Source organism: Gadus morhua, chromosome 23 (assembly GCF_902167405.1).
Source record: "Gadus morhua chromosome 23, gadMor3.0, whole genome shotgun sequence".
In the NCBI taxonomy this organism is placed as follows: Eukaryota; Metazoa; Chordata; class Actinopteri; order Gadiformes; family Gadidae; genus Gadus; species Gadus morhua.
This window is the reverse complement of record NC_044070.1, coordinates 14,694,490-14,711,584: the sequence shown is the minus strand read 5'-3', so window position 1 is coordinate 14,711,584 and position 17,095 is coordinate 14,694,490. Positions and strand designations below refer to the sequence as shown.

The 17,095-nt window shown below is 44.7% G+C and overlaps 1 protein-coding gene across 2 annotated transcripts; it reads right to left on the bottom strand.

Moving 5' to 3' along the window:
• Positions 1-2,705: 2,705 nt before the first annotated feature.
• On the bottom strand, positions 2,706-17,032 carry rec8b (REC8 meiotic recombination protein b). 2 transcript variants are annotated; one of them, XM_030349134.1, is made up of 18 exons: positions 16,816-17,032; positions 16,583-16,651; positions 15,597-15,739; positions 12,989-13,064; positions 12,214-12,331; positions 10,709-10,778; positions 10,328-10,395; positions 8,950-9,031; positions 8,500-8,569; positions 7,640-7,856; positions 7,297-7,443; positions 6,571-6,646; positions 6,289-6,458; positions 5,821-5,869; positions 5,394-5,469; positions 4,529-4,648; positions 4,063-4,169; positions 2,706-3,521 (listed from the first exon to the last, which is right to left on the bottom strand). In XM_030349134.1, exons 1-18 carry the CDS (start codon positions 16,869-16,871, stop codon positions 3,403-3,405), a joined length of 1,833 nt encoding a protein of 610 aa, XP_030204994.1. In that variant the 5' UTR covers positions 16,872-17,032; the 3' UTR covers positions 2,706-3,402. The 2 variants fall into 2 exon arrangements, with proteins under 2 accessions (XP_030204994.1, XP_030204995.1); XM_030349135.1 differs by having other exon boundaries at positions 2,707-3,521; positions 8,500-8,566.
• Between the last annotated feature and the right edge of the window lie 63 nt (positions 17,033-17,095).

Genomic DNA, 17,095 nt, shown 5'->3' with positions numbered 1-17,095 from the left:
GGGTCAAGTAACTTACACTCTCTCTCTCTCACACACACACACACACACACACACACACACACACACACACACACACACACACACACACACACACACACACACACACACACACACACACACACACACAATGTGTACACATTCACAACATCCGGGCACACAGGGTCAAGTAAAACACACACACTGCAGGGTCAAGTAAAACACACGCACACGAATAACACACACACACACACACACACACACACACACACACACACACACACACACACACACACACACACACACACACACACACACACACACACTCACACCCTCCCTGGAGCCTGTACTCACTCCTGTATGCCCAGGTCAGCCAGCGTGGTGTCCAGGAAGGGGAAGGGCTGATGGGCCGCGTCCAGGTCCCTCTGCACCTCGATGGGCAGCGACACCGACATGGGGATGTCCCACAGCAGCTCTGAGCGGGACCCCTTACTGCTCGGCAGGGGGGCGTCCCCGCCGCCCGCCCTCTCCCCCGCTTCCACGGGTCCGTTGTTCTCGTCCCCTGCGGCCATTTCTGACGCTTGAAGTCGAAGTGGAGGTTTGAGGGAAAACGATGGAGTGTGTGTTCTTCACCTCCTGTAGTTCCTCTGCTTTCTTTTCCCAGGCAGTTGACCTTATGCTCTTTTCTGATGTCTTATTCTAGTTTTTGTTTTCCCCTCCACCAAACAGTTTTTGCTCCAATAAATCTCTCTTTATTGTTTTTTTGTCCGTCGTAGATCAGAGCTGTGCCGTGCTCTGCTGGGCTCCTCTGAAGACAAAGGCCTCGATCTCTTTAAAGTGTGGGAGACTGAGTGTGGATAGACCCCGCTGGAGGCATTTATAGGCCGCCTCGGTGGGAATGTGTGTTATGTGTCGCCCGGGCGTGAAGATTATTGCGCCGTCGGAAAGGCTTCCGAAAAGTTGATGATGTTTTTAACGGCCATCTTTTTAAAACATGCCGACACAGAAGAAAATATTTTTGTTTACATGTTGCTCAATACTGTTACTCTTAATGTTGTTTGGCGTTGACGTTAGTCTTGTGGGATTAATTTTTGTTGTGCACAGGAGCTGTAAATGGCAGTGGCTGCAAGAGTTTAGGCAGGTTTAAGTTTGAGCTGAAGAGAGAATACTAGATGTATTCTCTCTTCAGCTCCAACTTAGAACTTGTTGTCTCTTCAGAAAAGCTTAGTTTTTGATGTTCTATGTGTTGTTTAGTTGAAGCATTTCAGTCTTTCTATGTTGAATACACTGTAACTCCATGTCACCCTTTGTAACCTGTTACATTTAGATTTTGTGTTTGTCAGGGTCTAGTCTTTTCTTTTGAGCCAAATGGCCAAGATGTGGGATCCTAACAATTCCTAATATCAGAAGCTGCTAGCAAAGATGTTCTGCTTCAGTTAATGAGCTCCCATTGAGAGAAAGAACTGTAGTCAATTCTAAATCTGTGTAGAGGTAATATCCATGAGGTAATGGCTGACGGCTCCAATTGTGCTTGACCGCAGAAGTGAGAGGGTTAGGGTTAACACACACACACAAAAACACACACACACACACACACACACACACACACACACACACACACACACACACACACACACACACACACACACACACACACACACACACACACACACACACACACACACACACACCAACAAACCAAACTCGCCAGGGGACAAAATAATGAATCTTGGTAATTAATGTCTGGACAAAGCCATCAAATGCAACACATTGCTCGACCTTTCGGTTGTATTCCCCTTCATTTATCTCCTTATCTGTCCCCTCTCTACACTGTTGTTGTCGGAAAGTTCAGGTGAAGGTATTCTTAATATACGTTAGCCATTTGCAGCAGCACGCTACATTTTTCTGCATTTTTGCTGTGGTCAAAAACGCAAGCCAGGCGCTATAGTGGGCCTATACCACATGCACTAGTTAGATGTGATGGGGAGGAGGATGACTCCACTGTGTTCTTTATCGGCTAAACACGCATTCTATACACGGCATGTCACATTTCATTTGAGGACACATTACATCATAGCATGTGGATATTAGCCTTTAGATCATCGACATAGATTAAGTGATGTTTCCACGTTGGTATGGAAACAAGCTGGGTGCGGTGTGGCTGCTGACTCCACCACTAGATGAACACGTGCTGCTATGTTGACAGAGAAGGTGGTTCTACATTCACCCACAGACCATCAGATGTTAGGATAAAAAATCTGCATGACTAAAGTGTTGACTAAACCTCAGATTTTCTGTGCCATCTTCTCCCGCTCACTGACAAATAATATTTCCGTTAACGTTAATTTGTAAATTTGACTACCTATTACGAATAATGATTAACATCCATCGTTGTTCTTTGTTTGTTCTTGACACTAGAATATCAACCGAGCAGCCCATCGGTCAGATCTGGATGAAGCCTGGGTTTAACAGAGGCACACTGTGTCATCGATGTGCTGACAGCAGGCCTGCTCGGCTGTGTGCTTGTAAACAAGGGTGAAGTCATTCTAACCAGCCCTGTTAAAAATCAACCTAGCGCAGAGTTACATGAGGCCGTGACTCCGCTGTGACTGCCTCTACACGCGAGGTACCAACCCGAAAAGACCCTTGACCCACAACAACTCACATGCACAGACAGACACACAAACACACATACAGACACACACACACACACACACGCATCATCCACTCAGAGACAGATAGATACCCCTAACCTGACTCATTAAATAGGCACGCACTTTATTTGTTAGGGATCACTGATGCATGGGATGACTGATGCATGGGATCAGGGTATTCTGCCAGCACTGCATTGTCTACAGTCTGCTACTGCATAGTGGCCAGTAAGGGATAGTCGATACAGGCTTCCTGAGGACTTTGAATAGTGCACGGTTGTATACGTTTATATAGGGCCTATAAAGTATTACCTTTGATGCAGGTTCAATTTTATTCTATTGTCGCATCATTTTCACCACTTTCACACCAAAAGCCCTTAAGAGACCGATAAAATCGATGGGAAATAGAAGATTAAGCAATATCCTTACATCAATCAAGTTTAATTATACATATTTTTAAATAGCAACATATTAATTCAATAAAATGTATAAAACACAAAGTTGTACATACTGTAATACATTTTTGAGGATCATACTTAATGTTATAAATACATATATAAATATATAAAAAACGGGTTAAAATGAGTTAAAAAAGTTGTGTAACACTAGCACAGGCAGCTATTGTATTTAAAACATTAAAACTACTGTCTTCAGAACAAACTGTAAAGAGTGTGTTTGTTTATGATGTATTAATTCATCTTTTTTCATTTTTTGGGTTGTACTTTATGGTAAGAAGGTAAAGTATTTAGGTGTTGTTGTTTAAGTGTCTATGGATTTATGGATTTTGTGTGTGTGTGTGTGTGTTTGTGTGTGTGTTCGGTTCGGGTTTGGTAATCAAGATGGTTCTATAGGGCCCACGCTGTTGTACCATTAGCTCCCTGGATGACACCAGCTCTGCAGATAGGACACAACACACATCACAACACAAAAACAGACATTAACATTATCCAACAAGGGATTGTCCACTTTAATGGTCATTTCTTAATTTAATTTAGACGCATTCTGTCATTTTTTTTATAATTCTCCTTTCATCCCGACATCAATAGATAAATCAAATGCGTTCTACCTGCATGCACTCTGCCCGTGCACTTTGCCAGGCTTTGGTTTTTTCCGGTTGGATACTACTCAAAATCTTGCTTAATTTGGCTGGTTTCTTTCTTTAATTTTCCAATCCCATTTTTAGGATTCCAACAAGAAAGTAAAGTTTAAAGAAGTGAATTGTCAGCATAACAAGTTCAGGTTTTTCATTGGCATCACTTGGTGCCAAAGCTCTTTTGAGATTGGTGCTGTACAGCAATGGCTCAATTCAGGTCATATTGTTCAAAATTAAACGTTCCTCTCGTTTCCTTCTCTCAGACTGATGTTGCACCACTAGACCTAAAAGTCAGAGCCGATAGACTACTAATCTTTCACAGACCATGATGCACTATTTCACCTAGGAGTTTGGAGAGAGTGTGAGCTGTGTGGCTGCGGCTGGCCTCCGGGGGCAGCAGAGTGTCGAAGGTCACCTGACCAATCCTCTGGAGAAGGAAGGACACCAGTCTGCAGGAGAGGACAGTGTGTGAGAAGAGCTTTGTTTGGCTCTGTGTGTGTGTGTGTGTGTGTGTGTGTGTATGTATGTGTGTGTGTGTGTGTGTGTGTGTGTGTGTGTGTGTGTGTGTGTGTGTGTGTGTGTGTGTGTGTGTGTGCGCTAGTGCGTGTGTGTGTGTCGGTTTGTTTTTGTGTGTGTCTGTGTGTGTGTGTCTGTGCGTGCGTAGGTGCGTGCGTGAGTGTGTGTGTGTGTGTCTGTGTGTTGGTTTGTGTGTATGTGTGTGTGTCTGTGTGTGTGTGTGTGTGTGTGTGTGTCTGTGCATGCGTGCGTGCGTAGGTGCGTGAGCATGTGTGTGTGTGTGTGTGCTCACCTGAGCAGGTCTGGAGCAGAGAGGTCCCCGCTCGGTGCGTGTGTTTGGGGCAGCTCAGGCATCTCCACGTACTCCTCAGCTATTGGCTGCATCAAGTCCTGCACTTCACCCTGGGGAGACCTGGTGAGACCGGCCACACACATGACGACTATTGGCCTTTTTCTAATACATAGGAACGGCTCAACTCAACTCGAACCTACTCTACTCGCTTTTGGCCTTTTCCCCTGCAGATGGAACCTGCAGAAAGTACCCTGTCTATGTCTAGGTGGCATTGGGGTCTTGCGACAGCGCATGAAACTGCCCTGATTGCAACCTCAACGTGACACACACAGGAACAAAGGAGGTTGTAGTAGGAATGGTGGTCTTGAGTCTCTGGTTGTGGACGCCAAATTGGATTGTGGAACGACTATTTAAAAAATGGCAGGTTTCTGCAGGATTTCCTGTGTCGCAAAATGGTGAAATGGATGCATGTGGAGCAATGATGGCTCCAGTGACAATTCTATTTGTCCAAACAGTAGTCGAAAGTGTTTTCACATCACCTTCAGCTCGGTGGGAACCTCGATGGAGATGAGACCAAAAACATGTACCAGATACCACCCGATGGAAACCAAGAAAGGGTAGTAAACAAAGTAGAATTCAGCCGGTAGCATGCGGTGATAACAAGCCATATCAGGCATAATGATGAGCAATCTACAAACACGCCCACACACATCCTCTCTCTATCTCGCTCTCTTAGACAGGAGCTCTTCCTGACACTGTGTGTGTGTTGTGTGTTGTGTGTTGTGTGTGTGTGTGTGTGTGTGTGTGTGTGTGTGTGTGTGTGTGTGTGTGTGTGTGTGTGTGTGTGTGTGTGTGAGCGACTCACCATCTGCTGGCCGGGGTGACGATGTCACTGTGAGATTTATCCCCTCTGGAAACATCCAGGGGGACGTCTGACACAGCTGTTGAAGCACATTGAACAAGACATGAAGTTTTCTGTCTATAAACATCACCATCAAACGTCTTTTACGACGCGCCGTAAGAGGTAATATCCCTTATCCCCATACGTGTTAAAGTGTAAGTGAACCCCCTGTTTCAGTTTGAATTCGAACACTGAGGTTAAAATAACACAAGGGCACTTGGAGTAGAGTAGAATGATCGCAAACTGGTTAGTGGAGATCGGTAAAGCACAGCATTTTAATTTTTATTTTCCGAATGGCCGAGACTATTATGTTCAAGATCAGAGAATTAGAGGATCAGTGATTAGGGCGCATAACACAGGATAACGCTGAGTTTACTGTGCGGAGACCTACATGAGGCATCTGTGAGCTGCAACCCAGGCTCCGCCGAGTGCCTTGGGATCTGAGAGAGAGAGAGAGAGAGAGAGAGAGAGAGAGAGATTGCCAGAAGCAAGCGGTTAGGCGAGAATGCTCCAAGATACATGCATGACCACATTGACATTAAAAGGCTCTGATGATGAATTACAGCAGATAAATCAATCAACTCGGTCAATGTGACCTTTTGCTAAACAATTTTGCATGTCAAGTACCCATAGATAATCCATCAAATTGGATTCATGCAGTGTTATTTAAAGTAGAGTACCACAGAGCCACTGGTTTATAGTTGTTTGGCCCCCTCTATAGGCCAGACTAGTGATCTCCGCTCCAACTGAAGGCAATTAACTGATGGTCATCTCTTGCGCCCACATTTCCTCGGCTTAAGTTCTTAGGCTTTGTACCATGTCGATCAGACCGGGCGTGGAAAGAGCCACAGCACTCTACCTCTCTGAAGCTGCTCTCCCTCCTCCTCCTCAGTGTTTCCCGGTCCTGCTCAGAACCCAAAACCTCTTCCTCCTCTTCACCCCCCAACCTGCCGTCGTGTCCGGAATGAGGCAGGGTGACGAGATGGGAGCCTTGTTTCCATAGTGACAGGAGATCAGGGTGGTACAGAACTGCAACACAAAGACACAGTCAAAGGATCAATATCGTTTTCCATGTTGATAGACGGAAATATCGGGAGTTGCAACTTCATGTCTATAATGATAATGTGCAGGTGGCCCTGACCACTAGAGGGAGTGCTGAAGAGCTGATCAGGACGGGCCGATTTGGCTAAGAAGTGGACCGGCAGCAACACTTCGGCCTGGGGGAGGAATGGAGAGTATTAGGATGGATGGCGCAACACGAGTGCTCTTCTGCTCTATTGATTTTACACACAGGAATAATCAGTGGAGACAGAGAGAAAGACAGAGGGACAGAAAGAACAAAAAGGAAGGCGGTAAAAGACGGCAGAGAGAATGGAAGAAAGAAATGGGTCTGCTGCCAATGGGCTTACAGTCCGTGAGCTCGGCGTTGGATCTTAATTAACTTGCAGCAGACACTTCGATTGCAGATCTCATTAAGCAAAATCAATGGGTCGGTAACTCGGCAACGCTCTATGGTGTAGTGCGTGTGTGTGTTGCAAATCAAAAGATGAAAAACTGTATCTGGATGAAGTAATTATTTGGATGAGGTCGAGTGCATCTTTGCAGCATGTTTAGTGTTTTTCGATGTGAATGTGTTTTGATATGAATGTGTGTATGCCCTTGTGTGTGTGTGTGTGTGTGTGTATCTGCTTGTGTGTTTGTATGTGAGTGCATGCATGTGTGTGCGTGTGTATGTGTGTGTGTGTGTATGTGCTTGTGTGTGTGTATGTGAGTGCGTGCTTATGTGTGTGTGTGTGTGTGTGTGTGTGGGTGTCTTTGTACTTGTGTGCGTACGTGCATATGTGTGTGTGTGTGTTGACAGTTGTACCGGGCTTAGGGTCTCAGCTAGCAGGTTCTCTAGCTGTCTTCTCATGGCCGGCTCAGAGATCTGGACCTCTGCGTCTGCAAAGTCAAGCTGACGCCTGCGGCCTCCCACAACACAGCCGCGTCTCCCCCTGCGAGGGGGAGCATCCGCCTGAGGTGAGGGGGTGAGGGGGGAGTTGGGGGTGAGATCGATGCCAACAATGTGACGACTGACAGTCGGTACGCTACCGCTACCTGTCGTATTGCCAGTACTACAGGTAACAAAGGTGCTGGCCTAACAGACGACGCGCTCAAACCACGACCATATAGTCAATCACGGTTATGAAACCACAATCCCCATCATGCACCTCTCCACCGGTGGAGCTCTCCGCCACTGGCTCCGTCCCCTTCTCAGGCCCCCTCCCTCTCCCCGAGGAACCCTCTGGGGGAATGTCCACCACAGCAGCCGTCGGGGGGGTCATCTCCCTCGAGAGGGTCGCCCGGGGAACGGCGAAGGGCTGGCCCGTCTCATCGTCCAGGATCCACACACTGTCTGTGTCGGCCCGCGGCGCAGTCTCTTTCAACCTGGAGACGCACACACACACACACACACACACACACACACACACACACACACACACACACACAACTTTGATGTTTTGGTTTTAAGCATGTGCTTAAAACCAAAAGATGAGAAACGAAGTCGAATCGCGAGGACGTGCACACGGTGAGTGAACCCAACGGCGGCACTCAGGGGAGGAGCAACCGCGCTCACAAGGGTATTGTGTTCGCACGGCGCCAATCAATTCACTGGGCGGTGAGCTCAGAGAGCAGCCGACCCACGCAGACTGACGCTGCCCGGGGACCGGCGGGCCCGGGTGATGGGACTGCCTGAGCGGTGGGATGTTTGCCTGGAGTTGCAGACCAGAGTTCTAAACTTTTCCCATCCACCACGGTGTACGTGTTTCCAGCTGTCTCATCGACATGCAGAGATGCTCGTTGTGATTTTACGTTGAGGGTCACTGCTTTCACTCACATTCTTTATTTTTGTAGCACGGATAGGATGCAACTCAGGATGACAACTTCGCCTCAGCACAATTTGATTTTAAACAGATGCAGGGTTGGGAGTGCCATGAAAGCGGTCATGGTTTCTGGACTGCTGTGTGTGCATGTGTGTGTGTGTGTGTGTGTGTGTGTGTGTGTGTGTGTGTGTGTGTGTGAGATTTACTTGTCGATAGAGATTCTGGCTCCCTCCGTATCCACAGTTGCTGCCCTCTCCCTCTCCTGCTCCTCTACTGCTTTCAATACACACACACACAGAAACAGACAGAGACACACACACACACACACACACACACACACACACACACACACACACACACACACACACACACACACACACACACACACACACACACAAATAAACAACATAAATCCATTCAGAGATTTCTATTAAGATTATGGATTTAATGCTCTTTTTAAGAAAGTAATTATAAAGCAACAAGAACAGGATTCAGTAGTTACAGTTGAAAGTATCTTGTAACCATTTTATTATTTTGATGATAATGATAAACACATTTATCAAATACAAACACACACACACACACACACACACACACACACACACACACACACAAACAAACACACACACATGCAGATGTACAAAAAATACCCATACCGTCACAAAACTGATCCTGTTGGGCCATTAGCATATCCAGCTCCTTGGCTGTAGCCTCGGGCAGCTCAGCTCCTTCAAAACACTGGCACAAAGAAAACGGCCCTCAGACAGGCGCTACCAGAGGTGTGTGTGTGTGTGTGCGTGTCTGTGTGTGTGTGAGCGTGAGAGAGTGTGTGTAAAAAAGAAGATAAGCAATGTTTCTCCTCTCTTCAGGGGAATAGGAAATAGAGTTAGAAGTAAGTAGCAAGTGGCGTTCGACTCCCAGCCAATGGGTTCTGGGCGCTATCCCGGTGTCTACAGATGAATGACCTGTAGCCATCGTTGAACGAGATACCCAACGACCCTACCTGCTCCTTAACGCCATGCAAGTCACATCAAGTCGCTTGGTATAAAAGAGGAGTAGAATTGGGATTTTCGTATCGCAGCACCGTGTTGCGGTGTTTCCGTGATTCAGTTAACTGGTACCTTATCTGGGATGGATTCCTTCTAGCGGTGACAGATAGATGGCGAGTTAATGACGTGTGGCAGCAATCTCTGTACTATCAGAAGACTGCTTTACATTGACAGGTGCTGCTGCAAGGGCCCTCAAGTCAAGTCTGGCTTTTTTAAATGCCTGACGGATTTAATGTTTTTGATCCGTCCTGGTTCCCTAATGTAATTTTCCCAGGCCTTGTGAGCAGCCTTCTCAACCAATGGCCTCTGATAACTAGTGGCATTTGAGACACCTTGCATCGCCCCCGGAGGAAATATGCATCCCCTATTTATTTGATACCTGGGACTTTTAGCTGCATTTCCATTGGCTGAGGTGTCAAACCACCGAACCAAAGACACATGTACATTGTGTGCGGGCTGGGGCACACATGTATAAATTCATAAAGATCGAAGTGCTAGTACTCTAGGATGGTCCCTAACTTTTGATCTTAACACCTCATATACTAACTACTAGCTTTGAGTACTACGTTATAAGTTTGGCTGAAGGACTACATTCTAACTAGTTTCTAATACTACAAGGTGATAACTGTAGCACCAAATATGACATGCAGAGTCGGTTCATAAATGTAGCCCCTAGTATTACATCCCAGGGTCGGTTCCTAACTGTAGCTCCTAGTATTACATCCTGGGTCGGTTCCTAACTGTAGCCCCTAGTATTACATCCAGGGTCGGTTCCTAACTGTAGTCCGAAATATGACATCCAGAGTCGTTTCCTAATTGTAGCCCCTAGTACTACATCCAGAGTCGTTTCCTAATTGTAGCCCCTAGTACTACATCCAGGGTCGGTTCCTAACTGTAGCCCCTAGTATTACATCCTGGGCCAGTTCCAAACCAGAGCCCTTACCACCGCATCCCAATCGGGCTCCCCTAACCGTGTCTGTCCTACCTCAGCAGCGTGGATGCCAAGCTGCTCCTTCTCTCTCAGAGTGATTACAGCCGCAGGCAAGCTGAAACCTAGATTCAAGTCCCAGAGATAAGCAGCATTTAAACGTCGGACGAGCTAGAATTTAGCCATTGGAGACTGAACAGTGTTGTACAGGATGTGAACAGATACAAGTCGGTTGGGTTACTTTCAATTCACAAAGTAAATAAAAGCTGTGATTCATTACGCAGCAATTGTTTTCATTGTTTTTACAATAATCATTAGTTCTCCTCATGGTAAATTTGGATTAAGTCCACATTGAGTTCATCATGACTATAGAATAAAAAAGCAATACCTATAAACATGATGATGATTATAAATTTAAAATGCACGACTAAAGCTTACCATTGGATGCGATGAGAGGACTGGCCAGCAGGGAGTGCTGTGAGGCAGTGTCCTGAGTCAGCATTTTAGGCTGGAGATACACAGGACAAACTGAACTAAATACAAGTAATAATAATACCTTTTTTAATTTAGTAAACCCCATTACAAAATAGAATTTGCTAGATCTCTAAACTGATACTTACCACCGATATGTTATGGACATGAAACTGAATCTGAACTGTGATCTGATTTCAGAACTGTGATCTGAATTAATATGACATATCTCTTTATATTCCAATGTTAGGGCTTTTATTTTTGATGCATATAAAGTAAGGTTGGCTTGTCACTACTATGTTAACACTGGCTATCAACATGGTCTAAGTGCCAAGCCTATTGAGATGGTCTCTGCATTCATTACATTAAGGGAGTTAATTAAGCTAACACAACCAACTGTCCTGCATCCATCACATGTCAAACCAACCCCAATATAGTAACTTAATCAATACATTTGATAACAATGATTGGGACCATGAATCCAGTTTGTCATTTGGTACAGTATGGACATTTTACTACAATATTTAGGCTACTTTGTTTAATTTATTTATATATGAGGTCAGTCTGGTCTTTCAATCACATGGTTATGGAAAACCCTATTTTTTTATGCAAAACATTGAAGGACATGGGACAAAGTGCATTCTTTAACCTGCTAACTTCACCCAAGGCAAATATTGGCTGTTTGTAAAAGAGTGACCAAGCGAAAGGGCTGCATTGTGTCTGACATTCTGTCAAACTTAAGGTGAAAAACACTTATATAATAGTTATAACCGTGCTAGTTTGTTCATATTTTTTATGTTTATGTAGTTGTATTTATGAGTCCCTTTGAATAGTCTTACCTGTAGTATCATGAGGTCAATAATTGGTAGTCATTTTGACTTGTCGGACTCAGACAGGGCAGTAAGTCTACTAATATCCTATAAGGAACTTGAAACTGAGCTCCCATTTACAATCCTACTTGCACTTTGAGTCTGCCTCGTGTATGAAAAGTGCTATATAAATAAAGTAGCCTTGCCTTGCGTTTAAACCAAGGTCAAATAGAAGAATACTTGTTCTAGCACTATTACTATTTCTATAAATAAGTGACAAAGATGGTCCACCCAAGCAAGGTAGAAGTTTAATCAATAAATACAGGTTAGTGTTACTGTGTACCTTGTAGGGACTGGGCACCTGGTTCACAATGAGTGTGTTGTTCACATGTCAGTGTACCTGCAGTAGTATGTAGGGACTGGGCATCTGGTTCACTATGTGTGTGTTGTTTACATGTCAGTGTACCTGCTGTATCTTGTAGGGACTGGGCACCTGGTACACTATGAGTGTGTTGTTCACATGTCAGTGTACCTGCTGTACCATGTAGGGACTGGGCACCTGGTTCACTATGAGTGTGTTGTGTACATGTCAGTGTACCTGCTGTATCTTGTAGGGACTGGGCAGCTCGTACTGTTATGTGTGTTGTGTACATGTCAGTGTACCTGCTGTATCTTGTAGGGACTGGGCAGCTGGTCCGCCCGCATCAGACCAAAGAAGGGGTCCTGAGCTCCCTCTGCCTCCTCCATCAGAAACAGGTTGTCAGGCACATCCAGAGTCAGCCTGAACACCAGAGACGTGAGATAAAGAACCAGAGTAATGCAGGGGGAGGACTCTTATCTTCTGTCTTCGTGTATGACTCCACCAGACAGGTGGCCTCAAGGGGCAATGTTATGCAAGGGAAGAGCAGAAGTTGCAAGATATGTTTTGCACATATGTCTGTTGAATAGAGTTATGACCAGAGTGCAGCGTTGCATTAACGTAGATCATTGAACAGCCTCCCTTCAGTTAAAGAGTAGAGCCTTGCTTCAGAACAAGTGTGTCCCTAGGTAGGGGTGATGGAAGAACAGAGTGTGTTTGGCACCTTTATGCCCCTGGGGTACCTTACAATGGTGTGTGCGTGTCTGTTTGTGTGTCTTTGTGTCCGTGTGTATGCATGTGTGTGCATGTGTGTTGTGTGTGTGTGTGTGTGTGGGTAGGTTTGTGCGTGTGTCTCTGTGTGTGTTCATGGCTACACATGCGTAAGCAGACCGGAAATAACAGCGCCTTTGTTGGAGCCTTGTGGGAGGTGGAAAATGACGCGCAACTGAGGCTCATTCTTTTGGTCTTAGTTGAGCATCCAAAATCTGACATTGACGATGATCTAATTAACAGTGAGAGGTGTGATGCGTGTATGCCTGTGCCATTATTATTATTATTATTATTATCTATTTTTTAAACCTGTCAGACTCTGCGATATCGATGCGGTTCCATGGCGTGGGTTGGAATAGACGCTCCACGGTCTGCTGCGAGTCCTCTGGAACACACAACACACACTGATGACTACACACTCACACACACACACCCACACACACACACACACAGGAGGCCCTCGCGGGCATGTGTGTGTTTCATTGAAGCAGACCCGCGCTGGCACGCTGATGTGTGTGCCACTGACGATAGCAGCAGTATCTTGCCCTCTGAGGCTGGGTGGGTATCAGCCACGATGACGTCGTATGATTGCATGTGATGTGACGTGCATTATGATAAAGGCTTGATGCATGATCTCATGACCATCGCTCGCCCTCTCTCCCATTGTAAAGAGGCGGCTCACGAGGAGAATACTTTATATGAACATAATGCACAATGTACATGATGCGTACATCCACAAGGAGATGGTTTGGTTACCCTTTTCATCACTTTGCATGTGATTGCCACACTTGTGGTTTTATAGCATTACATGAGGTATTGTTATCTTTAATTGCTATTTTTGTTACCGTGTTCATTTTTTTTTTGGATAAACCTTGTCGTTCTCATTAAACATAATTCATTTTATTAAACATACTTCATTTTTACATACTTATTCCGTTGATAACTCCTATCTACATTGAGTGAAGAGGCCTATTTGTTTTTGCCCCGTGTTATCTGATATGACAAGAGCTGGGTGAAGAATAGAGTTCAGATAAACAGATCAATGCAGATATCTAAACAACGTAGGCCATCACAACACTAGCCAGACATGCTTGACTTTTTAAGAAGTACCCATTCCAAAGGAATCTCCTATTTGAAAAGTCATTTCAGTTGACAAAACCCAATGCCGAAAGAATCAACAGCTACTTAACCTTCTGGCTGAAATCCTATTTTTCTATTTACTCTTAGTGCCTTGTATTGTCTATTGTTCAGGCTGTGACCTTTAAGAATGATGGCTGAATTAGACGTCCTTATCCATGCCAGTCTAAAATACACCAAAACTCAACAATGTGTTTAATCACTCTCCGTCTGTATGATTTGTTTGCGAGTCCATAATTAGGATTTAACAACACAATTGATTCATCCGATGGCATCATCATTCGTATGGCGAACGTTGTGACAACAGGCAGACTTTGTCTTAAGCTACTTGGCATTCACAGTGCTCCCCTTGTGTCCAAAACAGCATTTGTGTGATTCATTTCCCATCTTGTCCATGACAAAGCCCATTTGTCAAATGACCACCGCCAAAAACCAAAAAAAAAAATAACAAGGGTGCAGAGAGAGCGGGTCTGAAATGGACCAGAGAGGTCGCATCCATGCTGTGAAATGGAGCCAGCTGGACGGCCGAGGTCAATCACAGGAATCTGTTGATACGGAATAATTGCCAAAGCAGTCATTGTCAAAGCAATCCGTTGTCTTTTTTTATTTGTTTACGTGTGGTGTGTGAGCTGTCATGCTGGATATAGAGTTCATCGATTACATTCTATCCCATAATAATTTGTCCACAGCAGGGAAATTATGTTCTTGTCAGTGTGACTGAGACACTGGCTCGAGCCTCCCCTGACTCCCTTCAGCATCTAATGTTGTCATCATCTGAGGCCCATTATGGATTTTCATATTTTTCTAAATTAAAAGAGGGTGGCACAGACAACTGTCCCGCCCACCCACACATGCTCAGGTACACCACACACACACACACACACACACACACACACACACACACACACACACACACACACACACACACACACACACACACACACACACACACACACACACACACACACACACACACACACACACAACCCCCTATATGTCCTTGCACTTGTGTTGTCTGCACTTGTCTTGTCCTTCACTGTCGTTCATCCCCCTAAAGCTCCCCTCCAGACCGTCCACACCCCTGAGACTATGTGCTTGAGACATGCCCTGATAGAAGCTATCTACGACCTCTTGATCTGTCTGTCGTAGATTCCCTTCTGGGGTAATATAAAGTGTGCAGCTACTCCCTGCTACTACCACCACTTCCATCAACAGCATGAAACGAAAACCTCTTTCCCCTCTCGACCCAATCTCTTACCTCTTCACTTCTTTAAGACATAAGGCTTTTTCTAAAGTGCTGTAGGTAGGGTTGGAGAGTTTTAAAGAGAGTGAGAGAGAGAGAGAGAGAGAGAGAGAGAGAGAGAGAGAGAGAGAGAGAGAGAGAGAGAGAGAGAGAGAGAGAGTGAGAGAACGATTTAAAAACTACAACATTCCCCCTCTGCTCCCTCCTCCCTGAGTTTCTGTGTTGCGTTCTTGAACCTCTGATTGACAGGCATGAAGGATTCCCTGAACAAATCAGGGAAGAGATGGTAAGAAGCCGGGAGCGGCTTAAAATCTAAATTGTCTCACAGACACGGTCAACTCGAAACACATATTCTCAGTGTATTTCTTATACTGTTTTATAGTGAATTATAGCGAACACATTACACTGAAAAAAAAACACGCATTTCAAACTTACCAACATAACGTTCACTCCCAGATGGGAAATGAGGGTCCTATTATTTATGTTATGTTTTAAAACATCCCATCCTTATGACATGCCCTAAAGTTATTCACTCACCTAAGAGAAAGCGGCATTGATTGTGATAGACGATTACCACTCCGTACTGCAGTTGAGAGGACAGGTAGAGCGAGAACCTGGGCTTGGGAAGGTCAGGGGTCGGCGGAGGAACACGGACCAGCACGTAGTCCATGATGTCTTGGCTAAAACAACAAGAGGCCAACATGACGGGACCATTTTGGTGGGGATCCCAGTTTATTTCTTGAACCATCAGGCCTTAGGGTGAACTAACCTTTGTGTGAGTGACTACCTAGAATCGATTAGCCAATATTTTAAATAGGGATGGGCAACGATCGTCGAATAGTCGGAGTCCCGTAGAATATCGAATAATGAATGTGACTATCGTTATTTATTACACGACTCTTCTCAATGCTGTGGAATACTCCGTTCACTTGCATGGGCCTTCACAACTTCCGGTGGTGAATATTTTTTTGATAATTCACCGTTGCTAAGTATATAATTACGGCGGATAGTTGCTTCTTTCATCTTAGCACTCCGGAAGTAGTCCGGTAAGTTATCAACGTCAACGTCTTTGGCGGACTATTTCTCTGCTGATCAATACTATGAATGCTGGTACAATAAATAGCGATCTGTTCTCGGCGCATGTAGGCCTATCTGCCTAAGCCCACGTTTAAATAATTTTGATGTTGAATGTCGATGGCGCAGTTGTTGAAATAAACTGATTGATTTCATACAAATCATAAAAGCCTGCCCCTGTGTCATTGTGTTCGCGTGTATACGAGGTGCGTGCGTGCGGGATTCTTGATTGACCGATTTTCGAATATAAGTCGAATACTACTCAGCGAATATCGAATAGTATTTTTGCCAGAAAGGCACATCCCTAATTTTAAATGATGCAAAAACGAATTATGAATGAAAAATGAATACAAGGCAAAGCCGGTCGACACATATTGAATCATATCGTGTATTTTATGAATAAAGAATGACCTTACATCCATCACGCTGCCGTGTATGGATTATTTTACCATGTTCGCCCCACGTTGACCTTCATGAGTTCTCTGCGGTTCATCTTGATGCCTTTGGTGGCCGCCAACCTAAACATCATCACATGTTTAAAAATGCTGCAATCCTACTATGTTATCTTGTTTTGATATGTTTCGGGTTTTTTTTACATGAAAAGCTTCGCATCTTGTTGAATTTATTTAAATGAAAACAAACAATTTCAGTCTGGCGGCTAGCTAAACAAACATACACTCACCAGATTGTTGAAAAACACCCAGTGTGTCGATGAAGGACATTTGGATAGTAAAACATTTTCTTGATTATCGGCTAAAACTGATTTTCTTTTAAAACAAGCAACAGCTAATAAACAATACGCTGACTCACACAGCGAATAAGGAAATTATTCGGCTGCTTTTTGAATATGTGGACTTTTATTTGGTTCTCCGGATTTCCCGCCTCCAATCCACTTTCGCGCGTAAACGATAGATGTCAACAAGGTTGAAGCAAAAAGGGGCGGATTGTATTTTCAATCGTAA

Bases quoted from the DNA above. Each gene is read 5' to 3' on its own strand.
- rec8b (XM_030349134.1), bottom strand. From the start codon at position 16,871: ATGTTTTACTATCCAAATGTCCTTCATCGACACACTGGGTGTTTTTCA. The intron at 15,740-16,582 runs GTAAAATAATCC...TTGTTGTTTTAG, and splicing joins GTCAACGTGGGGCGAACATG to CCAAGACATCATGGACTACG. The intron at 7,857-8,499 runs GTAAATCTCACA...GTGCGTCTCCAG, and splicing joins GCCAGAATCTCTATCGACAA to GTTGAAAGAGACTGCGCCGC.